At 47.9% G+C, this 20,115-nt stretch overlaps 1 protein-coding gene across 5 annotated transcripts in view; it reads right to left on the bottom strand.

The window, feature by feature from the left end:
* The window catches only part of CALN1 (calneuron 1), a 158,725-nt gene that overhangs the window by 119,285 nt on the left and 19,325 nt on the right, over positions 1–20,115 (bottom strand). For 2 of the 5 annotated variants that reach the window (XM_080398868.1, XM_080398872.1), the window contains exon 1: positions 12,238–13,230. In XM_080398868.1, coding sequence (XP_080254994.1) covers positions 12,238–12,363 — 126 coding nt within the window. In that variant the 5' untranslated portion in view covers positions 12,364–13,230. Of the gene's footprint in view, positions 1–2,787; positions 13,231–20,115 lie in introns of those variants that run through there. The other 3 variants (XM_080398869.1, XM_080398870.1, XM_080398871.1) reach the window with 3 other exon arrangements.

The raw sequence follows: 20,115 nt of genomic DNA, 5'->3' as shown, positions 1-20,115 counted from the left end.
CAAAATGATTGTTGTATCTATGCAAACAGCTATGGTCCTGCAAACAGAGGAGAATGAAGAAAACCTTATTAAAGTGGATCAGTCCCGGTGCAGGCGCCAGCTCACTGCAACTCATTAACTTCAGTGAGGCTCTGCCCCACTGACCTGTTTGCAGAATCAGGCCCCAGGCAGGAAGTGAACACAAATGCAAAGAAAATTTAGGTTAGGAAGGAATTAAGCCAAACTAGAATTTGTGCAGGGTATCAGTGGCAGCCGTCCCCTCGACTGAACAACCTTCCAGCGTCTTAGGCTTGCTCACATTATTGTTTAACGTGCCAGGATAAAAAGATCCTAAGGAAACTATCTGCAAGCAGATGCTCTCTCTGCGCACACGTGCCCACTGCACTGTCACCTGTGTCATCCCGCGCAAGCATCCTCCAGGACACTAAGTGACCGCAGGCAAACCCAGTATCTGCTTATGCCCTATTCAAAGGTGAAGCAGCCAGATTTTGACCCTTGCTGCATTTGTAAATATCCAAAACCCTTCTGCAGACACCATGAGGAAGAACTTCAATAAACACGCATGATGATGATGGAAATACAGGAGGGTAAGGGAAAGGGACAGCTCAGAGAGCCCCAAACCACTCCAGCAAGCTCCTCCCAGCTGGGCATCGGTTCATAGCTGGGGGTTCAGAGACAGCCTCGGCACCCCACTTTGCAATGCCTGCACCCCAGGAGGTACCCACCGAAGCTGCAGAGATGCCAACACAGTGGGGTATGGCTACAGGCAACGAACAGCATGCATCTGAAACCACCATCCGGGTTAAATGGCTCGATAATGTATGAAAAAGGGAGGTAAATACTGCCTGAAAGCTTCAGCTATGAACAGACTTAATGACAGCATGCAGTGCAGATATTTAAGGTTTTCTTTTATCATGCTGTAAAAATGTATATACAATTTTGCCCAGTAAGCCTCCACAAGCAGACGTTAAGTTCAAGGAATGAGAGGGCAGTTTTACAACCACCCACTGAATTTCTATACATTTTCCATGTCCTGCCCATGGACTTCAGGTTCAACAGACTGAACCTGCACTGTGGCTTTAAATACCACTGCTTAATGTCTTTATTCTGAGAAGCATTTTCACATTTCAGTGCTTTTATCAAAGTAGACTGCATTTAATTAAAAGCAGACCTATAAAACAGTTTGGTTCTATTGCCCTCTTTCCATGATAGCCCAAGTACTATTGCATAATACCCAGTATTTACTTTAGTTTTTTGCTTACACTTTTAACGCTAACCACATTCGCAGGTTAAAAATACAGTTAAAGCCTACCCAGCCGTATCAGTTCCCCCAGTTAACAGCTGAGCTAACTAATATATCTTTAGCTGTGGACTGTATAAAACTGAATAAAACTGACTTGGTATTGTTTACAGGACTCATAAAAAAATCATTTTGGTTTACCTGGCTAATATGAATGCTCTCAGACCCATTTGACATTCCCAACATATTCTGAAAAGGTACCGCCTGTTTCATTTTACATCTCCTGATAAATTGCCTGCCATATTTCATGCTGAATCAATAAAGTTATATGTGCACAAATCGACTAAAATGATGTTTGCTGGTATTTCTAATACAAGTAGTTTCTCAATGGATATTTTGTGCAGTTTATGATAACTCTGGAAGATAAAACATGCATAGTACTATCATCTCACTATTGGTCAAGCAATTATTTGCTTAGAAATTAGGTCATTTAAAGAAAAATAAAACAAGAGGACTTGCATTGCATTGTAACTTACAGGGGAAGGTTTTCTGGAGGCTGTGTGAGATGCATGGGACCAGCCATTTAAATGTACCAAGACTGGGCTGGGATTTAGTCTGTTGAAGGAAAGCCTGGACAAGTGGCCACAAAAATGTTGTTTATATATCCATCTACATTTATACATACCCATATATCTTGATATGGTAGGAATAAGCTGCATCAGCATAATCCTCAAGCACATTATGATTGGACAAAAACTGCATGATAATGAAGTCAGGGAGAGAGTGAGTATGGAGAGAGGAGGTACAGCCCTGTCTCCTCATGCAGCTCAGACAGACAGGAAAGGAAGGAGATTTTGTTTAAATTAGCATTTGTGCAAACTATTTCTCTTTAAGTGCTTGGGGCTGGATTTTTGTTTTTTGGGGTTTTTATGCAAGACAAGTTTTGCCCAGGGATTCAATAGCAGGGAGATGCATGCAAAGTCTTTTTGTTTACTGATTAAATCCATCAGTTTGCAGGATCGGGCCCTGGCCTGATCCTGCCCCACTGAAAAGTTAAGGGAAGGTATTGTAAGAATCAGAGGAGGTCTACACACTACCGAAGAGTACAGGAGCCAAAGCCAGGTCCTGCAGGATGGAGACCTCCCCACGGAGACCCCTGCAGTTCTGACACTACCTAGAAGTTTCACCCGGTGCAGGGTTTGGCCCAGGTCTCCCACGCTCGCCATCCCTCACTGCCCGATCGGGATTCTGCCTGGAGACAGGCAAAACCCTTGCCAGAGCCAGGGCAGAGCATTTATCTACAGGTGCAGTGCAGAGAGGCTCTATCTACAGGTAGGGTGCATACCGTGAGGAAACCGCTGAGCACCCACAAAGACTCTGAAAACTGAAAAGATGAAGCTTCCCCTACCAACCTTTTCCAGAAATAAACAGTCACACCGCCACACATGCATGCCAGCGGGGAAAGGGCACGTGCAAAGACCCTCTCCCTCCCCCAAAGAAGCCAGCTGGAATATTCCTTGTTAAAAAATGGCATTGGGAGCTCTTACCTGGCAAAATTTGTATTCCCAGCTACCAGCACGCCTACAGCACCAGGCTCTCATGGGGCATCGCGCGAGGGTGCAATGGCAGATTGGTGCAGGTCATGGAAGTTTACAGCCAGAAGCAAGAAAACCCAAAAACCAAAAACCCAAAACAAAACAAAAAAAATCCCCCAAAAGCCACAACATGACCCAAATGATATCCCTGCAACGGTTGTCTCGTTACAAGCAAGATGAGATGAAGGAGGGGTTTTTACTTGCTCTGAGGCATCATATGGAGCTTAATCACAGGCAGTTACGTATATGGTTCTTTTGGCCTTCAATCAAGTGTGTCATTTCGGTGGCAGCTGCCTACGTGATGTAAGCAACCTGGGTGATCCAGTCCTTTGCCAATCACGGCCTTGTGCAGCTATTTTACAGCTGAACAATGGGGAAATCTGATTTCCCAGGCAATGAGGAGATCCTCTTGTAGTCCAGCAAGCACATCGAGCGAGACAGGATCACGCACCTCTCCTCCGACGGAGTTACAGGCAGCCACAGCCTGGCCAGAGCTCAGCGAGCCGCTCCCGCAGCCGATCTCGTCCCGCTATCATTTCCCAGCGGAGCCCGTCTGTATCCTGACGACTTTCAACACACTCCAAAAGCCACCGAGAGCCGAGACAAGCTTGCAAGGCGCCCAGTGAATTAGCGCGACACAGCGTGGCGTGTACTAAGGGGGATGCAGCTGCTACATGGAAAACAGTCAAACTTGGTGGGTGGAAAAGGTCTGAGCTGCTGGTGAGTAACAGGAGAAACAGCTCACACTCAGGACACCAGCAAAGCACGGCAACTCAGCCCTCCTTAATGCATTCCTTTTGCCGTTCGAGTGGGTAAATCAGGAGGCAATCACTGCAAATCATGTATTAAATCTGGTGATTGAAATTATATCTGAAATAAAACGAGGCTGGGCTGAATACATTAAAGCTATTAGTAGGCATCTGGGCGACAGGCAGGACTCTCTTTGGGAGTCTTTTGGTTGCCGACAGCGGCATCAGGAGGTGTTTGGGGCCAAATTCCTCTGTCGTGTATATTTGTTGATTTTGACAGGTTCATTAAGACCCATCTATTCAAACAGATGGCGGCTGCTCCCTCTGCTCTGGGATCTTTGTTCTTATCTAACTCCACAAGAGCAGGACACCGCATAGATACCGAGTGCTTATTACATCATCCACGGTAGGAGCGAGGAGAGGGCCCAGAAATTAAGGAAAAGGCTTTCTGGGTGGCAGAAGTGATGTTACACTGCTCCATGGCAACTTGCGTGCCCCTCTCCACAAACACGCGTGTGTGTGCCCACGACCGCACGCAGCCCAAGAGGGGGGGAACCCACCCGTGACCAAACCACACGAGTGGGGGGACGGGGCACTCCCGCGAGCGAGCCGGGGGTGGCCGGAGGGGATGAGCATCTACACTCGCAGGTCCCCCCCGCCGCCGCCAACCCCGAACCCTGCTGTACCCCACGGGGGACCGCTTCGCCGCCGCCCCGTCTAAGCAAGCCGGGAGGGAGGGACCAGCCCCCGCTCCGGCCAACAGGTCGGTTCCTCGTGGGGCACCGGCTGCCCCCCCGCTTGCCCGGGGGGGTGGGGGTGGGCAGCCAGTGCTCCCCATCCTTCGCCGGGGTCTCACCTTCTCGACTCACCTCTCCACCAGCCGGCTTCTCCGCCACAGGTTTGCTCGGCTCCTCTTCCCTCCCCCCCACCCCCCACCCCCCCCCTCCAGATCGCTCCTGGCCGAGTTATTCAAAGGAGGATGGAGGGAGGAGGCAGAGAGGGATCTGGGCGGTGAGGATGGCGAAGGAAAAAAAAAAAAAAAAGACAATCAAATAAAAAAATGCAAAGGAAAAAAAAAAAAAAACGGGATAAATCCGGAGACTGCTGAGGAGGATGCGAGTGCGGGGCGGCGCGGCAGCGCGCTGCGGCTCAGCGCCCCATGGCCCCGCAGCCCCAGCGCCGCGCTCCCCCGGAGCCCCCGGCCAGGGCGGCGGCGCAGCGCCCGCCCGGGGAACACCCTCCGCCGCAGCCCACCTTGCGGCAGGCCCCCGCTAACCCCTTCCTCGCCGGCACCTCGGTGCCAGCCACCCGATCGTGTGGTGGTCGCCGTCTGCCCCTTCCCCAGAGCCCGCGGGATGCTGCGCGCAGGGGAGAGGGGCCAGCCCCCGGCGGCTCCATCCTCCGCGGCTCCCACCGCCCGTCTTTCCTCCCTCCCGGAGGCAGCTGGGAAAGAGCACGACCCCGAAACAGTCCACGACGGGAAAGGAATCACTAATATGGGGCTGACCCCCTTGGAAAGTTGACTTCCCCAACCTTCTCCAGGTTTTCTTTTTACCATGGAGGGAGGGGGTAAGGTGCCGGTTCTTTTTTCGGAAACAGCAATGGAGGAGAAGAAACCATGTCTGCACGTGTCTCTGGTGCTCCTGTCTGCACAGAGGTGTGCATCTCCCCGAACCCCGGGTCCCAGCCCAGCCGGCCCGAGTGCCCTCTGTTTGATGCTGGGGAGCACGGAGGAGCAGAGCAGGTGGCTACAAAAATCCCTGATGCTGACAGCTCCAGCCAGGTCCTGACTTCTTCAGAGCAAACAAGCAAGTGCTTGATGGAGTGCAGTTCTCCCGACTTGCTGAGCATCTCCTCAGGTTTCTCAGCTGAGCTAAAATCACCGCAGATCAACCAGGCAACATCTTTCTTTACTGTGGTCACCTTCAGTGGGCTACCAGAGCATGGTGGAGCTTCTTGTCTTCCCAGTTCCCTGAGGGCACCAGGTGCACAGGGGCTTTGGATCCTGCCCAGGGTTGCCAAAGCCACTGGAAAAGCTGTACCTGGGGAAAGCTGGGCTGGTGTGTGCTCCCAGTGGGGTGAAATTTAGCTAAAGATGGTTTAGTCTAAGTACATAGAAAGGTGTTCTGATGGTGAACACAGCTGACTTCAGAAGAGTCTCTAATGGGAACCCAACACTCAACTAAAGCTGCTGTGGCTGGATCTGGAAAACAGCCTGGAGAGGTACCCTGCATCTACAGCAACACTCCCACAGCCGTGTAAGCGCTGAACAAAGCCTTCAGAGTAAGCGTCGGCTTTATGGTTCAAAGGTGTTTCGCTCACGTCCTGTCTGGGTTGTACTTTTCTGATGTAAAAATCCTTCCCGGCTCCTTCCTTTCAGCCTCGTGGGTCACACCATTTCCCATGCTGGGATTTCACCATCAGAAGGAACGTGATCACCAGCTCAGAAACCATGAGCAGAGGGATTTTTGCTTCCTTTGCTCCCTGTGCAAACTAGAAATCCCTTCTCCATTGGTAGTAAACTATTTCTGCTTCACCAGCTCAGCCGTCCTGCCCGCAGATGGGCTTTCTGCATCCCGCTGCCCCTGTGCCTGCACGCTTTTCTGCCCACCAGGGCCTGGATGGAGGTGCAGGAATTTAGCCGTGGTCCAAGTTCCTTATAAACCATCAGGGCTGTGCAACATCCTGCAATGTTACCATTTTTATCAAGTTATTGGCATTCCTATGTCCAGTGAAAAGATAATTCCTGCTCCAGCAATGTTTTCCTCGGTACCATCTGTGGAAGGTGAATGATGGGACCAAACGCTATTTCAACAAGGTGAGACTCAGATCAATCTCTTCACGTCATTTTACTTCTCATTTCTTTTTTTCTTGCTCCATAAGGAAACTTTCACCTGTGACTCCCTTAGCCTCATCTGGGCTGCTTACATGAGTAAAGTGGGGGCAAAGCCCCTCATTTGCAGAACATTATTCCCTGCCTTTAGCTAATTTCCTTTCCCTCAGCTCTGGAAGACATTAGACAAAAAGGTTCCAACCTTCATGGCTGAAAACAGTAGCTGGAAAATCCATTAGGCTTATATATTTGTTATTAAAGATTGTTAAAGGACCAAGTTCTCATTAATCCTTAAGTACATCCAGAATATCTCCAGACTTGTGTCCACGTAAACAAGACCAGGCAGCGGCCGTTTTCTCTTTTTCTTTGTTAAAATACAGAGCTGATCGCGTCAAACCCTCTGTTTTTTGAGAAGATCTCCTGGGTAGCAAAGCAGCTCCTGTGGCTGGGGAGCAGTGATGGGAGGACGTGCTCTCCGGAGGGAGAGGGCCACCTCCAAAATCAGCACCGTGACATTTGCATTATGCTCATGAAAATGATATGGCAAGAGACAGTATAATACTAATGTGACAAAGCAACGCACCGAAAAATTATGCGAGGCAGGGACAGTTGTTGTCAGAGACCTGCCTGGCTGCCTGTTGGGGAGCGGTGATCGTTGTCACTGTCAGTGCTGAGCTGTCACTCTAATATCAAGTGGGTTATCGCTTGATGTAATTTGCTATCAAGCTGTTGTACACCAGTCAGACTGATTACATTTGGGTACCACCCAGCTTGTAGGGAGATGCTCAGCAAACCCACAGCCGCATAGGCAGAGCGAGGTCTCCATTTCTGCTTGGGTGCCTTTTTTGAGACCAAGGAAAGCGGTGGCTGAAGCGTCAGGTGAGTGCACGGTAGATAGGACAGCAATAAATGCAGCGTCCAAGGGGAGGCAGGGCAAGCCGGTGTATGATTTTAGAAAAGGCTGGTGTCTTAAAAGCATCCTTCGCAATATCTAGACGTAAGGCCTGTAGGTAGGGTCAGACTGAGAGTTCCCTCAGATAAGAAAGCCTTCTACCAAAATTAAATAGTTTTTTCTCAGTTAGGGATGACTCACTGAAATTAAAACTCAGAGAGGTCTGTAAGGCCCATCGAAGTGAGGATATCTGTAACTGCTCCCCACAGTATAAGGGAGGGGGTTTCTGTCCAGTCCAATTTTAAATGTCCCGAGAAATACACATTTGACCGCTCCCTGGGGAGGGTTCAGTAACATTTTGCAGTCTAATGGGTCTCACGAGTGGGATAAGCTTTTCAACTTTCAGCCTACATTTTTGCATTGCTTAATTTCATCCCATTATTTCTGATGAAACACTTTGTGGAAAGTGTACAATTGCTCCCTAGCCTGGATTTTCATTTTTTAATGATGGTTAATTATTCCAGGGGAAACTTTTATTTTTACTTTTTATTCATCTTGCTTCTGCACTGGATGCTTCATTCTGAAGTTTAATTAGCGCATTTCAGAACTAAGTATCTAGATTAAATCATTTCTGAGCGAGCTCCACTCCAGGATTTATGATGGTTGTGCACAGCCTTTGTTGTACCTGCCAACGCAGGGAACCGGTTCATTGATTGATGGGTTATCTGGGCCGGGAGCGAGCCAGCCGGGTACCGCAACTGGCTCGTGGAAGGGATCTCGCGCCGCCTGGCCCGGTGCTGCTGCCCTTCCTCCCCGCACGACAGCGAAGAGGATGGATGAAGGTGCAGATGATGATGGGTAGAAAGGGGCAGCCTCCAGCTCCTTCAAACCCCAGTGAGTGTATTCCACACCGCAACAGCAGGTCTGGGATGCAGCAGCACCAGCAGATTCACATCTCCAGCCCTACCATCTGCTTGGACCCAAGATTTCATTTCAGCCTATTAGAGAGATTGGGGCTGGCTGCAAACATCAGATGTAGGCATAGGTTTGGCACCAGTCCCTCCCCTTTCCTGCTGCCTCAAACGCCAAGATTTTGATTCAAGCTCATCTGCAAATGCTAAAAAAACTTCAGTTTTGCAACACAGTCCACCCTAGCAGAGCTCATCACAAAATGAGACCTTCAGAGAGAAAAAAAAAAAAAAAAAACCAAACCAAACAAACCAAGAACTCCTTTTAATTACATTATCTCAACAAACTAAAGCTATAGACAAATGCTATTACACCCAGGAAAATCTGCTTGCTCCCAGCCGAGAGTACCAAACACTTGTGGCTAAGCCAGGGCCAGAAGAACACGCTGTCAAGACAAATGTATGCTTACACGCTTTCCTGTAAGAAAGCTTGACATCCAGTGAGCTAGTGCAAGGGGGTTTATCTACACAAAAAAAAAAAAAAAAAAAAAAATCAACAGAAATGCCCATGTGCAAGAGAAAAAGCACCTCCTGTTCATGCCGCTGAGCAGACTGGTTTTACTCTTATTATTTATACAGAGCAGCTCTGGCACACTGTGTAATAAAAATGGATAAGGTTTCAGCCCTTCGCTAGCCCACAAAAATAAGATGACTGTCTGCGCAGGCACCGTGGGGCAAACAGCCCCAAACCAAACCCAGAAAACTCACAATGAATTTCAGCAGGGAGGGTTTTGGGGGGGGGAGTTTGTTTTGTTTTGCTCTTAGAAAGATAGCCCTGTAATTTAGTGACTCATACGTTCTACATCCTTTGTTGCTTTTCATTTTCAACATCTTTAAGCTGTTTGTGGAGAACGCGCTTATTTTTAGACTTCCCATCAGTGAGCAACATTTTAGCTGGTTCAAAGGGGAAAAGCTCCATTGAGACTTTTGTGTCTGGGGTGTTAACAGGCAGATTTCCTGACGGGGAGATATTTTCTTCCTTTTCCTTACTTCCTCATCTCACTCAGGATCTGGGCAGTAATTTTTGGGCACACCAAGAAGGGCTGTGCCCTGAGCCACAAGTGGGGTCTCTGGGGGATGCACCAAGGCCTGACCTGATAGATGGAGGAGGATGGCTGCAAGCCCAAGCAGACACATGTTGGGGCATGAAGAATAAATGGGGGCCCCAGGATCACTAATCATCTTCCTCCCTTCTCATCAAAACCGCAAATCTCTAGCATTGCCCCAGAAAGGCTCAGTACCACAGAGCACGTGTTCAGCAGGTAGGGCAAAGGGGGAGAGCATGCCACAGCCAAGCGCCACCCACATTTCTCAATGCTGGGACAAAAATCTGAGGGGTATTTGAGGTACCTTGGAGTACTCAATTTTTAAAAAGCAGTGTTTTTCTTTGGAAAATAAACAAAATATCAAATTTTCTCCAGAAAATTGACTTTGCAAAACACAAAATGGTTTTTGAATCAGTTAATAGATTTGGGGTTGGGTTTGCTTTAGTTGTAAGGTCTAACACCTCCTTCCAATTTGCAGTTCAAAATTCTTTTGGGGAACTTTAAAAATAAAATTTTTAAGGGAAGGAAATTTCAAAATGAAAATTGGCTCTGTAGCTCTCAAAGCCAGGGATTTCATTTAAAAAAAAAATAAAGTCCAATCCTGTCTGCTTCTTTTTTTTTTTTTAGTTTTAATTAAGTCAATCAACAACAGAAAGGCCTCCAAATGAAAACCACACAGGCACCAAACATCTCTGAGCCTCCAGATGTGCATTCCTCCACCTTCCTCTGGCAAGCTTGCAGCAGGCATCGCGGTGTGCTGGCTGCCCCAACTGCTCGGGGCACACGCCTTGCTCAGACATGGGAGCAAGAGACACAGGGATGGGACACATCCTGCTCCTCTGCACACAAAGGACAAGAGCTGGACCCAGGCCGTACCTGGAAATGCACACAGGAGCATAGAGCCCTGGTGCTGAGCTCCCGGGGCACGTCCGATGGTCTCTTTGCTTTGCACTATAGAGCCATACGGTTTTTAGCAGCACATGCCTCCCTGAAGCGGGCAGCAGGACAGGAGGAGCCACCATCCCCACGGTGTCCCTCGCTGCCAGCTCACTCCGCAGTGGCACACGCTGGGTTTGGCCGCGGCATGGCCCCGTGCCCAGAACCAGCCCCCACGCCCAGAAACTAACAGCTCTTTGGCCAGCTCCAAGGAGCGTTTTCCAGGACACATTTGTAATCCTGCTGAAAGCCGCAGTCCTAATGGATGGTTGGAAATACTCCACGGCTCTCTGGCTGTCACTTCACCCAGGTGTCACAGGCAGGTCTAAGACACTCAGTGTAAGTTTTGCACTCTCCCAACCATCACAAGGCTCAAGAGTAGGTTCGGAGGTTTGTGGCTTATGTTTTACGTCCTGCCCACAGCTCTTTCAGGGATGCATGACCCAAGCCAGCACAACCATGAGCCCAGCGCAGAGCTCTCTGCCCATTACCCACTACAGCTTCATGTTTGCACAATGCCACCATCCCCCATCACACATTTTCATGCAAGATACTGCACCCTCCCTCATGCTCCCAGCCTTTGCATTTCCCAGTACCCCTTAAACTCAAGGAAGTTTTTTTTGCTGTATTTAAAATCCTACACAAGCAACAGGGAAACCACCAGCAAGGCTCTTGGGCAAACTCTGGCACAATGTGCCATCGCAAGCATCAGCTGAACAAACTAATGAAGCAGACGGGGAGCAAACCCATGGTGAACACCTGCCTGTCACACTGAGCAGAGGTCCTTGCAAAAACAGCGCTACGACGCTTTGCTCAAACATTGATGAGCCAAACTCATCAGTCAGTGGCTTGGGAGCAGCACCTCTGAGAGGAGCTGGCTAAGGGAATGGGCTGTCGCACAGCGAGAGCAAGGATAAATGTGTGCAGGCTGGAGGGTGGACAGTGTCAATAGGATTAGTTTGTTCTATTATTTATCATGCCATATGCCCCAGCACTCGATCCACAAATCTGAGCCATCAGCTGTGAACACCTGTCAAGGAGTTGAGTAATTTTCCAGTTTCTGGGTAGAATAACTGGAGACAATAAGGCTGATTTAATCAGTAAGTACTTAGCTCCAGAAACGTAGGGGCTTAAAAGAAAATCTCACCGCATTTTTTAAATGAAAGCCTTTCTTCATTAGTTAACCTGGAAAAAAAGTAGATGTATCACAGTACAGTAGCAAGGCAGGTATTAGCCAAATACATGGTGGAAAGGAGACAAACAATACTCTGTGTCCTCCTGAGTGTCCACAGGAGACAAATTCCCCATTTAGAAAGCCGAATAAAAATGTAATTCTTTTATAACAACTACATCCACTGTATATTGTTTCTCTGAGAGAAAAAAAAAAGTAAGCAACTTTGAAGTTCTCCAGTGCCATAAAGAACATACTTTTTTCCCAAAGTATATCAAAAGTAGCAAAAAATATAAAAAAAAATTAATGACTGCTAACAGCTGAAACAGATGGTCTGCTGTGAATCCCCACAGCCTCATGCAACTGTGAGTCAAGCCATTTTTCAAAATGGTGAAGAAAAAAAAAAATAAACAATTTCCAAGACTACCAGGCTTCCAAAAATCCATTTGGACTTTCCAGATGAGAGCCAACAGAAAAGGAGGGTTTGGCTGGTTTAGAGCCACAGCAGGCTCAAACCCAGAGTGCCCCTCGCCCTCGCACCACGTACACGTAGATGGTTGGGATACGTTTACGTTCAGCACAGTCCTGCAAGATGTTTCCCTGGGAAAAGGTTTTATTCTAGGTTTTTAACGAAGGATCTTGATCTTTTACATTCCCAACATATACACCCACTGCTGGTCCCCAGCACTGTCCCCACCACCCACCCTTGGGAGCTGGCAGCTCCCTCCCGCCCCACCAACTGCCCTTGCGAGCAGCCCCCGAGCCAGCTCGCCTCTTGCAAGGAACAGTTCGAGATGAAAAAGGCACTTGCCAGGAGGGAAACTCTGGTTGCCTGCTTCTCTGCTGCAGTTCCTCCTTCTCCCCAGGAGACTCGTCCCCTTGGCCACCTTCATGCTTGGGCTGCCCCTCTCCATGCTCTTCGATTAGCCCCATCAGGCAGATGAGATGGCAGGTTCTGGGAGGTGTGCGAGCTCATCATGGGGACATCAAAACCGGGAGTGTGACTCTGTAAGGAGTGGACAGAAACTTAACTTCATGCATAGTACCAGTTTATCATTTATTTAAACTCAATCTTTCAATAATTCATGCCAGCCTTTCACTGTGTAGCAGGACAACAATGGCAGGAGCGCAGCGACGCAGGCAGTGAATAACCACATCTGGAACAGATGTTCAGTTCTAAATAAAAGCTGGTTTTGCAGAGAATGTTAAATGCCATGGGAATAGTGTGCTCTGGGACACAGCCCTGCTTCTTCCAGGGGGCAACAGCGATTTGCTCATGTGTTTTGCAATGCAGAGTTGGCATAAATCAAATTAAACACCCAGGGCTGGCTGCAGCTGCAACCCAGTAGTCACAAGAGAGCCGACCTGCAGTGTCTGCAGGCATCTCCTCAGAAGCGCTGAGCAGATGCTGGCGCGGTGTCTCCAAGCATGAACGTGCGATACCACGAGTCCTCTCAACAGCGAGCTGTGCTCTGTGTCCACTCCCATCAGTGCCAGCCTGGAGCACGTTAGCACAAGGTCCCTGCACACAGTCAAGAGCGTGACTACCTCTCCCTCTGATGGAGATGTTGCTGCTGTTCCCAGGAATGAGCTGGGCACAGCCAGTACTCCCATGTCACGGGGAAGCGGGTGCAAGCACCCCTGCACAAGAGGAGGAGCCAGGGCCACCCATGCCCTTGCCAAGAGCCATGCAGGTATCTCTGCAAGGCACCCACCCCACCACAGGTACACCGAACCTCCAAGCCCCCAGGTGGGATGCACCCTTTCTGTGAAAAACTCTTCTCTAGTCATGACCCACACGACCTCTGCACCTTCTGACTGGCACCTTCTGCACTGTGTCACTTTGCTCCTGTCCATCACCACATGCCACCTGCTGCAGCATCGCCATTCAAAAAATGCCTGCAAAACTCATTCCCTGCCACCATGGACACACCTCTCTGCACTCCCCCTTCTCTTCTGCACCCAAGACAAGCCAGTGTATCTGTTGCCAGGACCCCTCATGGCTTGTACCTTGTTGACCCACCATCCCCAATTCCTTTTGGGAAATCAGACTATGCCTTCAACACCCTGCCATGTCAGCCACTCTCAAGCTCTCATTATACTTGCAACAAGCACCTCATTCCTTCTCCTCTGCTGGCCCTCGTGCCCGCGCAAGTGCCCCCAGGTGATCCACATATGCACCTTGTTATCCTTCCTGAAACCACCTCCGTAACAGCCGTGAGCCTGCTGGTACCCTGAGACGTACCCTCCCCGTGCCAGCTGCCCTCACCTCTCTCTTCTCCCCTGCCCATCTGTCACTAGCCGTCTGGCCTCACTCTCCTTCTACATGGTTTTTAAGCATTTTGAAGCAAGAACTTATTTGCCATTTCATCTGCAATTGCACAGCACAAAGTGTGCTTGAGGCCTGACCCAGGACCAGACCTCCGAAGTAGAGCATTAGTATTACTACTGCCACCGTTATTACCAACACTTCGAGGCTCTGCTTTGGCTCTTGATACAGTCCTTAAATTTTTTTGACTACCTCGCCTATCTCTGTGCTTTGCAACACCTCCTCTGATAGCTGGACTCCACTCTTTGTCTGGATAATACACATTTACAGATTAATTTTCCTGCTAGCTACCCTGCTAGCCAACCACTTAATGCCAGTAAGACATTGTCCTCTTTTTTTTTTTTTCTCTAGAAAATGGCTGATCCTTCAGATTGGTTGGATAATAAAAGAAGTAATGACATTAGAAGCCTGTTAATCAGTAGTGAGCAGTAAGTAACAGAGTGCAAGACTGTCAACTGCTCCTGAAGGACAAGCTAAGGGGAACTGTGGGGAAATGGTGAAACCACCCAAAATGTGGATCCCTGGTCTTCACATTTCTTTTTTTACTACCTTGAAGTGGCCAACAACTAATTCTTTGTGTGTGGGACCCAGACTTGTGCCAGGTAGTGTGCTGTCCAGGTTAGACCCCGGTATTCAGGAGATCCCCATTACATTCATGGTCCCTCTGAATTTCACACTTAGCAGGAACTCACTTTCTGCAATTTCTTCCACTCCCAGGGTACAGGGTGTGAAAAAAGAGGGAGGAATCCAGGAGGGCTCTACAATCTCTACCATCGTATTAATAGCAGTGGTGGTAGAACACAGCTCACACCTCCAGCAGCACTTTCCCCCGATGAGCTTGTTCTGGCCAGAGCTACGTTTCCCCAGAGGCATCCCCGGGGGAAAGGGCACATTGTGCCACAACAGGCACCTGCAGTTGTCATGCCAGCAGGTAACAAGAGGTACTAAAGCAGACCTCAGAAATAAATGTCTGAACAAAGTCACCCCTCCGAGAGAGCAGCCAGCAGGGTCACAGTCAAGAGCACAAGCATCTCTATTAGTGCAGAGGCTGATTTATTAGTCTCACTGTGTATCTACACCCACAGAAAATGTGGTACCCTCGGGGCCCAGTGTCTTCAATCTACATTTATTAACGTCTCTCTCAAGGGATGGCTCAGCTGTGTTACACACAGCCAATGACAGCTTCCCTCCATCTTTATGCAAGGTACCAAGAGGCAAAGGACAGGGATCCTATGAAGAGCGCCATCCTGGTTAAACACCATCCTGAGCTGCTGAGGACCTTTCCCACATGGAGCCATAAGTGCTTCCTTGGAACACAGGAGGATTAGGAAGAAGACAAACTTTAAAAAAAAAAAAAAAAAAAAAAAAAGGTTGTCAGAAAGAAGACAGAAGTGAAACCCTTTTTAATCCCCCGCCTGGGGCACCTCCTCTGTATTCACCTTCAGCCCAGCTCCTGCTTCCTCAATGAAGCTGCGAACACATCCCTGCCTTGGTGGCAGCTGTCGCTGAAACGGTTAAATGGGAAAGCGTTTGCAACCCAGCCCCCTTGGCTGGCCAAGCACTGCAGCTCCTGGCCCTAAGTTTACTTTCCTCTTTTGCTTCTCGCTCTCTCGTGCCAAGCGTAAGGATCTGGCCCGCTCCACAGCCCGCTTTGCCAGCATGAGCACAGTGACTCATTCAACAGCTCTTCATCACAACACATTCTTTCAATGGGACTTCGTTTTGGACAGCACTTGTCTTCAAAATCTGATGCCAGAGAAAGGCAAGAAATGCATAAACATGGGTGCAAAGTGAAGAAGCGGGCAACAGTGGGGTTGGGTCAAAATCGTTGGGGTGATATTGATTTTCTTGTTACCCCCACCAGCAGATAACTGATTTTGCTAACAAGAGGAGAAACCCCACTCAAAGGAAAAAGAAAGGTCTTCACATCACTTCTTCCATCAGGCTGACACCTCTTCATCTTGGGGAATTTAACATCTGTTACATAATTCAGAGAACATGTGGTTATTTTCCAGGCTTATTAATAGCTCAAACCCTAAGACTTAAAATGAGAATCAGCAGCTGCTCCAGACTTCACCTCTCAGAGAAGTAGGTGAGAGCAGGTACAATGGCTGGCTGGGGGTCAGGGCTTTCAGTCACTCCAGTGTTCCTCATTACAAGCTGTAAAAAGGACACAGCTTGGGCTGATGCTGAGACATCTGGATTTCCAGATTTTCCTCAATACTTTTTTCCTTTCACATCTCATTTTTGTTTCCAGTGGAGGCAGGAGAGGGAAGAGGATCGCAGAGATGAGAGTGGGCTGGAAAAGCACAGACAGGAGGGGAGGGAGATAGTGCATTATCACCCCCTTCATACACAAAGCAATTTCATTCATAGGGTGCTCAGTAACATCCAAGATGACTAACATGGCTTACAGACACTTCGATGTAAGGATTTTTTTATTAACACATATGTGGCCCTCTAAGTTGGAGAACAGGCTGAAGAAATGCACTTGGCACCTGGAGGAGGGAGAAGGTTGGTTGTAGCTTGGGCTACTCTGTTCCTGGTCGGGATGGAAGTACAGCACCACAGGCGTACCTCTCCACTCTAAAAAACTGCCTTAAATGCTCTCTGGAAATATTTTCAGGTAGGATTCAGGCTGGGTCATAGCCTTGGTAATGGTGAGTTTGTGGCTGAGACAAACGTGTGCCCACAGCTGTTCCCAAAATGCACAACCTGCAGCTCATAAGTCATATCAGGCAACAGTAAAAACTGCCACCTCCAGCCCATCTAAGCATCAATGACTATACAGGGTCATGCAAATGGTCTTCTCATTCTCTTGATCTTGTCAAACAAAACCTGAAGTTCAGCTTGAGCCAATCCCAAATTCACACGTGGTTTTAAGACAATGAAGAAAAACCAAGCCTGGCAAAAGATGGTGACTAATGCAGAACACTTCCTTTTCTGACACTTAATAAAAACCAAGAATATGTGACAAGAAGAGCTAAGTTCACCAGACACCACTGGGTGCTGCAGGGAGGAGGTGGCTGTGATGCTCTGTTCAGACACCGGAGTGAGAGGCAGGTGACCCGAGCCTGACAGCTCAGTCAGCCGCATTCAGAACAGCCAGGTGCATGGGCTTAACTTCAGGCTGTCAGAAATCAGGAGCTGGTTTGGCTCCAGTTATAAGAAATGCTCAGATAGTCACTAGGACAGAGAGCAGTGCTCATACATCTCATCCTACCGGGTGGAAAAAAAAAAAAAGACAGTAGATTATTATTTCTTCATATCCAGTGAATATCCAATTACTTACAACAGCGCAAAGCAGCAAGAGGAAAACATAAAGGGAATCCACCCAAAGACATGATACAGTCTTGGAGGAAACTCCACTAGGAGGCAAAAACCCTTTGCTCAAGACCTTCCAGACTGAGCAGAGGGATGCCTTCAGCCAATACATCCCACCTTCTGACTCACTGCTGGATCAAAGACTGGCATGCTTCCCCGACCCTAGAGACTGCAAATCACAGTCTTCACGTGGTAGAAGAACCACAAGACATCTACTGTGCCCCAGGAGATCTGGGGAGAGGAGGTCATACACAGGACCCCCACACAGCCTGAAGCTGGGCTGGGTTTGGGGCCAATTCAGGCACCTCCAGCAGACCTTGCTGGCTTGTTTGCTCCCAGCCCAGAGACATGGGTCACTCAGCTCTCCATCCCACCCCCTGGAGAACTTACTACACAAACTAAAATGATCTGCTGAGGGTGGTGGTGGAATCTGAATTCAACAAATTAAAAAACTTCAGTTGATCCACAACTCTGCTTTCAGACCAAAAGCAAAAGGTACCATTTTGGCAGAGGAAAAAGAGCTGTTAGCTTCATCATAATATGACTGAGATTTTCTTTTTTCCTCCCTGTAGCTGCCTTTTTCATCCCCACCCAGCTCAAAGTTCACTCACTTTTACTTTCATAGGCAGCACTTCATATTTTTCCCATCCACCAAGCCATGCTTATCTGGCCACATGGATCTGCAACAACCATTTCTTATTCCTTCCTCTGTACCTGGGCTGATCCTGTAAGCTTTTCTGGGAGAACTCTGTCAAAAATATTATTTCTCTATAAATCCAGACATCATGGGATCTTCCATTCCAGGTTTTCCTCTTTTGCCTTCATATACTATTCTCCAAACCTACAGGGCAGCATTTCTGAGGTCAGCTGGATGCAACTCAGTTGATTAGAATAAATATGGAGCCACAGAATATTATGAAAGAAGTGTGCTGAGGAGTACTCAAAAGCTCTTGGAAGTTTAGAAACCTTCTAATTATGACTGTTTTCCAACAAGAACTTTGCACATTGTTCACTGCCTTTAGAAAAAGCTGCTGGTACCATCAGAAAAATTATAAACCAAGGATTTGGAGTAAACGACCTGCTGTTCCTATTGTGCATTTGCCACGTAGTAAAAGAAAAACAGGAAGGAGTCTTGCCAAGGTATGGGGAGGGAAAAAAAACAACAACAAAAACGAAAGGGATTTTGTTGGCAGAACTTGCAAATTATTACTGCTCCCTTTCACCCAACTTCCTTAACATAATTGCCATGTGCTGCAGCTAATTCACCAGAGATGCTTCTGCTGTGAAGGTGGAACTGCCAGTTTGTCACCTTAGAAGAGCAAGAGGCTCCCATCCTCAGAGACCCAATGGGCAGTGTGGGCAGCAACAAAGGAACCAAAGAGAAAGAGGGCTTAGGTCAAAATCTGGCAGGTCTGGATCTAAGCTAAGCTCCAGCAGGTGTTTATAAGGGTGGCTAGACAGAAAGGCCAATGAAATAAGTGTAGAACAGCAAATAGTTATTTTGAACTCAGAGCTGCAGGCTTTTTCAACCAAAGGTTGCACACATTGAGACCTTGACATACAAGAGATGTCCAGGCTTAATCAGACAGTGCTCAGGAGTTATCTGAGCACACAGGTGTGCATCTATCCAGCTAAGGAGGCCACTTCCATCACATATTCACATCCAACTCCTGACCTCCACAGCATGAGCTCCCAGTTACACAGGCTATGAAGCCAAACTGGACCCCAACCCACACCACTACTGTTTTGGCTGGTACCTACTCAGCAGGAGAGATTCAGGGATTAAATGTCTGGTCAAGAGCAGGCTTTTCAGGGGGTGGTAGAGATAGATCTGCTCCACGGTGGGAAAAACAGAACCAGGAGCTAAGGGTGACCCTAGTGCAGGTAGTACCCTCACCAACAGAGGTCCTACAGGACGTGAACTTGATAAGCAGAGCTGAGTGCTGGTAACAGGGTGCAGCAACAGTCCCAGGTACAGTAAGAAATTAGGCCCAAGTTCCACCCAAGAAGCTTAATCAGGAACAGATAGGGCTAAAAACAAAGCTACATACAGGTCCATCCAGGAGATCGAGTGGAATAAAAAGCTACCTACATCTTGAGATCATTCCAGAAGGCAAAGACTAGCTGGACACAGACGCACCTACAACACAAACCAGGACTAAAGGCCCAGGGCTGAGCTTAAATGGGCTCCTGGACCATGGGCATCAGGGGTGTGGGTGGGACCCAGGTGAGGATGTTTAGGGCAATTAGTGCCCTCAGGGCTCTGATAGCGTTAAGGTTTGAGCCCAGCATTCAGAAACATGGTGGGACTGAGGTTCAGCTATTGAATACCAAAAACCTTGTCACCTGTTCTAGCACCTTAAATAGTGCTCCTCTGAAAGTTGCTTCGTGCTACGCTGAGTGTGAGTTGTGCCTGTTATGGTGCAAAGCAATGGGTGTTCCTGTTGAAATCAGTTGTAAAGTGGAGAGAGTTGTCCTGGTCTGCTAGGTCTGTGCATACAGCTTTGCCCTGGCTCAAGAAAGTGAACATGAGGATTTATAAAAACACTCATGCACTTACTTAACCTCAGCATGTGCTCATGTGCCATTAATTTAAGTTACTTCATTGGAAGTTACATGTTTTTCTAAAAAACAGCTTTTCTAGTAGCTTTTGAGTTCTGCAAAACAATTTTTTCTATTCTTATTTTGTTTTTCAGGACTTTGAGGCATTATTTATTAAAAGGTGCCTTGCTTCCCCAGCTTATATATGTTAAATAAATACTCCAGAAAGCATAGGATGTATATTATAGTCAAATGTGCTTTCAAACATTCTTGGCTTTTTGGTAAACAAAATGTGTTCTGTTTTTAAACTCTGAAGTTTTACCTTATACAATATCATTGTACAAAAGTTTTCATTTGATTATACATCTTATTCACTGTGCTCTTGTGTGTCCTCCCCCTCTCTCCTGTTCTTATTTACTTTGAAATAAAAGTCAGTCATCTCTCACACAGCACTGCAATTTTTATCAAAATTTTTCTGCAAGATGTTAGCA

Source organism: Falco punctatus, assembly GCF_963210335.1.
Source record: "Falco punctatus genome assembly, chromosome: 1".
Lineage (NCBI taxonomy): Eukaryota > Metazoa > Chordata > Aves > Falconiformes > Falconidae > Falco > Falco punctatus.
This window is presented reverse-complemented; position numbering and strand designations above follow the sequence as displayed.